The sequence below is a fragment of the Sinocyclocheilus grahami genome, unplaced genomic scaffold (assembly GCF_001515645.1).
Source record: "Sinocyclocheilus grahami isolate Dianchi unplaced genomic scaffold, SAMN03320097.WGS_v1.1 scaffold2513.1, whole genome shotgun sequence".
Taxonomy (NCBI): domain Eukaryota; kingdom Metazoa; phylum Chordata; class Actinopteri; order Cypriniformes; family Cyprinidae; genus Sinocyclocheilus; species Sinocyclocheilus grahami.
Window position 1 is genome coordinate 42,668 of NW_015507692.1, and position 6,069 is coordinate 48,736.

Genomic DNA, 6,069 nt, shown 5'->3' on the forward strand with positions numbered 1-6,069 from the left:
TAATTTAAAATTTTTCTGGTTTAATCACGATGAGATTTTTTTTTCTAGATCCTGCATTAAATTTATTTTTTGACCTCCCTATTCGGGGAACAGACACAGTCTTTATAGATTGGACAGCACAAGTACTTCTATCATTTAAGCGGGTAGAACACAAGTCATCATGGCAGTTATTTGAGATTTGACTTACTAGTCACATGGAGCGCAGCGTCCTGGAGATGTTGTCCGACTGGAGTTCCGCTCCGACTCTGCTAGGGTGCAGGCCATCAGCACGAAAAAGCCTAGGACGCTCCCAGAAAAGATTCCAATTATTAACAAAGAGCAGTTTCTGTTCTTTACACCATGACAATAACCATTCATTTAAAGCAAAAAGTCTACCAAACCTTTCGTGTCCACGTCGATACGTGGGAAGAGGTCCTGACACGATGATCTTCGTCACGGGCGATGTGCGGCGCACCGTCTCAATGGGGCCCCTGAAGTCCCTCTTCAGTGTCTCCGTCTGCCGCAGCTTGGTGTCGTTAACTCCCGCGTGAAGCACGACCACTCCGGTGCTCTCGTCGCCCTTCAGGATCGCGGATATCTGCGCAGAAACATTGAGAACATGAGCACCAGGGAAGCAGTGAGTGTGCACTTTACCTTCAGCTAACATAGCACGGACGTGCTGGACGATGGAGTCTCCGATGATCACAGCGTCGCGTTCCGTCTCGCGGAGGGGAGCGAAGCGGTTCGCCCGGGGCCTGGCTCGCGTCTTCCGTGGCGGGTGCACCCAGGGTCCGTGGTGTCCCGGCGCGTGCTGGACGATGGAGTCTCCGATGATCACAGCGTCGCGTTCCGTCTCGCGGAGTGGAGCAAAGCGGTTCCAGGTGGAGATCTCGAAGACCGGAGGCAGCGAGGTCGTCGCCCGGGGCCTGGCTCGCGTCTTCCGTGGCGGGTGCACCCAGGGTCCGTGGTGTCCCGGCGCCGAGTGAAGGACATCTGAGAAGATCGCGTCCTGGGTGCACCGGTCCTGTGCAGAGAAACACATGGGGTAGAGGTGGTGGGAGAGTTAGCAGTGCGCTGTATACTTGCATCAGATATGTGAGCGTCAGCCTGGGATGTTTCCAGCGCGGCTCTCCGCTCTCTCAGCTGGGTCTGCCTCTCCACCAGGTTGCGGATCTGCTTCTCCATGGCCTCCAGCTCGAGCTGCATTCAATGTGTCCTCACCTGCACTCAAAAGGTAGACACACATCCGCCATTAAAGCAAGTAACCGTGAGTAAAACAATGGTAATGTGTGTGAATAGAGTATTAATAATGTAAGCGAGATTAGCGGCAACCATGCTAGCGGGCTATAAGCTAATAGCAGACTCGGGAAATCAAAAAAGAACTAGTGATAATGTGCTCTGATTGTTTTTGTTGTAGATTTATATTATATTATATTACGGGATATATTCGCACGTTATAGAAACGAAAATGATGGTGTATACAATTGATTTTAAGATAAAAAATTAAACGACAAAACACACAGCAGCAACAAACAGGAAGTGACTTCTGAGCTTCTGTTATGGGGCGAACGAGACGTGAGACGTGCAGATCCATAAGCAAAGCTTTATTCATAGACAAGCAGGGTGGAGCATCAGCAAACAGATATGTATAAGACAAGACAGAGTATTTCTAGGGCTGGCGTAGGTCATCGATCGGCGAACAGAATCCAGAGGGCTTGACAAGAAAGATAATCCAGAAACATGAGCAATAGTCCAGATGAGGTACAAACAGAGTCCGAGCGGCGAGACAAGGGTTAATCCAAGATACACAGGCAGGAATAAGGAAACAAGGCAACACAAAATTACTAGTCTAGACTAGTAACTAGGCTCCGTGAAGCAGCTATCGCTAGGTGAGTGATAAACGCAGAACAATACTAGAAACTAAACTGAAACATGGAATGGCTCGGTGAAGCAGCTAACACTGGGAGAGGGATAAATGCAGAACAATACTCGGCCACTTGAACAGGATCTGAGTGGGTGTTATATAATGTGTGTAATAGCTTTCAGGTGAGCGTGTGATTGGTTACAGCTGTGTGCAATCAGTGCAATGGATGATGGGAAATGTAGTCCGGAGTGACATGTAACAGTCTGTGTAGTGTGAGAGTCAATATGATGAAGAGGCGACCACTTGTGGCAGTCGGATGGAAGTCTATGGACACAATTCATGACAGCTGCATACTTCTTACTGTAGTCCTTGTCTTGAGTTGTAACAGAGTCGTCTTTTAATTAAACATTAATTAAGCATCCTCATTTAATTAATTATCCTGAATAGAAAATTTGTAATTAAATGTTGACTATATGATTCACCAAACCACTACTAAATGTAATTTCAGAGAATAGTACGATAGTAAGACTATAAATGCACACGCAGTCAGCAAGTCACAACAGTGCTGTGCAGGAGAAAGCATAGCTAACCAAGGCATGTGAATATTAATGCTGAAGATAAATGAGTTACAAACAATAGATAGACCTTCCACTGGACATCCATGTGGACAAACGAGATTTACCAGGAACTTCCTGAAGAACGCTGTTCCTTTATTATTCTCACTGTATGACCATTTAGTTCCCACATTTACAGACACAGATCTTCTGTGAGCCTTGTGTTCTGATTTCATATAGACCCAGTTCTCTTATTTCATCACTCTACATCACTTTAGCAGGAGCGCGAGTGTGATGCTCGAATATGATTGAATAAATGAGTCTACTTACGAGTGAGCGGGGAATGAAGTGAATGGATGAGATATCATTCGTAGTCTGTGTGTTTTAATAATAATAATAAAGTTTGAATGCATTTAAATGTGAAGTGTAAACAGGACCACAGTTTCAGTTGATTGCATCTGAGACACAATCACAATTCAGTGCATCTGACTAACAATAACTGACACTATCATGTTTCAGCACCTAAATCCTGGTTTATACTCACTTATTTACAAAGACCATTTTTCTTGTGCATATGGTGTTTTCCCAGTAAAATTATCAACTGTACTATATACAGTTTATAGTTTCTTGTTTATATAATACATGATTAATTATTTTAGCATTTATAGTATCTTTATTTTAATTATTTTTTTTGTCTTTAACATAAAAGATACATGAAAGTTGCCAAGGCTTTAGACTGGATCTGTTACTCATGAAGTTGCTGCTGATCTGAGCTGTAGATCCTGAACTGAGAGACTGAAGAGTGTCATTGTTCTCTACAGGTTGAGGGATTGTGGAGTCACAGAGGAAGGTTGTGCTGCTCTGGCTTCAGCTCTGAGATCAAACCCCTCACACCTGAGAGATCTGAGTCTGTCTAGAAATAAACTAAGAGCGTCAGGAGTGAAGCGGCTCTCTGATCTACTGAAGGATCCTCGCTGTAAACTGGAGAAACTCTGGTAAATCATCTCTCTGGATCAAACACACACACTGGTACTCACAAATAAATATGTACAAATAGTTTATAGTTGTAGTTCTGACAAGGATGTAGAATCATCTGTAGAGTTTTATCCACGTCAGAAAATGTCCCAAGTGTAAACAGAGATGAACCTTTAGTACATGTTTGTTAGTTAATGTTTTGATGGATTAGTTTTGATTAGTACATACCTGAACACATCATTAGTTCATAATAAAGTCATATTTAATTTAGGTATTAGTACATTAGATACATTAGTATTAGGTATTACGTAAAAGTTCTTATTGTTTTTATTGCTACTTATTACACATTGCTAATTTTCTGGAGTGGCAACCATATTTAAATCACTCTGATAAACTACAGATAATTTTTAAATTTACTTAAGTAAAGTAAAAACACTTCACTACTGTCTGCCTCTGGGGAAAAAAATAATTTTTCAAACAAAATATGAGGACAGGAGAAGGCTCATTAATATTCACAAGAAAAGTGATTTGATAAAGGCTCACACTCAGCTATGTAGGAAATATGTTTCCTTGTTTCAGTATGTTTTCACATCATACAGATGTGTTGAAGATTTTAGGGTTTTCATGTAAAGAAAAAAAAAACATACTTTTTTATGATATTGAAATGAACTGTCAATCAGAAGCGGGTCTGAACCTTAGACTGGATCTGTTAATCGTGACGTTGCTGCTGATCTGAGCTGTAGATCCTGAACTGAGAGACTGAAGAGTGTCATTGTTCTCTACAGGTTGAGTAAGTGTGGAGTCACAGATGAAGGTTGTGCTGCTCTGGCTTCAGCTCTGAGATCAAACCCCTCACACCTGAGAGACCTGAGTCTGTCTGGAAATAAATTAGGAGCGTCAGGAGTGAAGCTGCTCTCTGATCTGAAGGATGATCCACATTATAAACTGAAGACACTTGAGTGAGTAGTGAAGATTAAAAATGTTAAAGTTAATATAGTTTCTTCTTCTTAGGTTACTTTCTTGGTAGTTGTGACTAACATGTTTAATAAGAGTTTGATTCGGTTTATAGTTTAGTATCTTGATGTTTATTTTTTATATATATATATATTTATTTAAAATAATAATTATGCACGCATTGTATAGTCATTGTTTTTTATATCTGAAATTATGAAATAAAATATTTTGAGACAATGTCAATTTTAATGGAAAGATGGTAACTATTTATAATTACTTTAATTGTCATAAAACTGTGACAGAAAGAGAACAAAAATTATGGATAAGGGTCAAGGGTCATCATTTATGGTGGTTTGGATGCAGAATCAGAATCTGAATGCAAAAAGAGCTTTACCTGATATCGATCAAGGCCTGTAGGCCAACATGTGTATACATCGGAGGTCTGCTAATTGTCACAAATTTTGCCCAGTGTGTGAAGTTGTAATCTGCTGATTGGTCAGTTTGAATGTCTCACATTTGGTTTTTAGTCACATGGTCAAGGAAGGGATAAAAGAAGATTGCAACTGTTGCTCTTTCTCTTTCCTTTGCTACTTCTTTTGCTTTGCTTTTTTCCTTTGCTGCCTCTCTCTTCTTGGGGCTCTGCCCTCTCTCTCTCTCTCTCTCTCTCTCTCTCAGGTAATATTTACATACATGCTGGGTACAATTAATTGTTCATGTTTTACTATCCTTCATCTATTTTGTAACCAATTCAAGTGTAACCATAACAAAATATTGTTATTAAACCATTTCAATGATTAATTATCTGCGAACTAGTCTTGATTCAAGGTTAATATTAAAGTGCTACCTATTGCAATACAATAGTCTTACAATATCAACGCTCTCCCACATATTTAGCTATTCTAACTGCGCTTATTTCTGTAAGCTCCACCCGTTGGCCCAAGGAAGGATGTCCAACAGCCTGGTTGAAGTTATTCTGCGTGTACGTCTTTTCTGGCGCTTCTGTAACAATCACCTTTATTTATTAAAATTTGGTTTCTAATTTTAATTCTGACTCCGTTTATAATTTAATCTGACTCCAACTTTAAATGACTCTTCAAATTTACAGTATTCCTGCTTTAATAGCTGATCCTAAGATTAGTTGTATTTTAATTTAGATATTTGATTTTTCTGGGTATCCCACACTTTAAATTATTCGTTCATCAAGGACCCAATGCCGCTCAGAGATACGCACCCCGGGTTTGCGGTAAACTCATGGACGCAAACTAGCCAGTCTGATCTTAGTCAGAGGGTGTAATAAGTTAGCTAATACCTTTTTGTCGGTTGCCTACTGCTCACTCGTACAAAAAGCGTACTTGATTTAGCCACTTCTATACATCTTGCTAAGTCAGTGATAGACAGAAATCGGATGAAGGGCCTACTGATCCTTTCATTCACGCACCTCCAGTTTGTAATATCCTGGACACAGATTTACGGTAGCATTAGCATTCTATGATTTCCTGGTCATAATTAATTCAGGAGAATCCAGATTAAATGAAAATGTTACATTTATTTTGCCAGGAAGGATTAAACATCAATTTGATCAACAGAAAATACAAAACACAATTTAAAGCATAGTAAAAAAACAATTTCAAAGAGTCAGCATACCTGGCAAACAGAGAGAGACACACAGCAATTGTGTGGGAAGTTCTGAATACAGATTGGTTTTCCAAATCCCTTTAAATACCCCAAGTCTTGACAAAAGGA

At 40.2% G+C, this 6,069-nt stretch overlaps 1 protein-coding gene across 1 annotated transcript in view; it reads left to right on the plus strand.

Moving 5' to 3' along the window:
- LOC107575215 (NACHT, LRR and PYD domains-containing protein 3-like) overlaps window positions 1-4,335 on the plus strand; it is a 45,463-nt gene extending 41,128 nt beyond the window's left edge. Inside the window, exons 10-11 of the mRNA XM_016261623.1 lie at window positions 3,219-3,392; window positions 4,158-4,335. Of these exons, the coding sequence (XP_016117109.1) occupies window positions 3,219-3,392; window positions 4,158-4,335 (352 nt within the window). The remainder of the gene's footprint in view (window positions 1-3,218; window positions 3,393-4,157) is intronic.
- The last annotated feature ends 1,734 nt before the right edge of the window (window positions 4,336-6,069 follow it).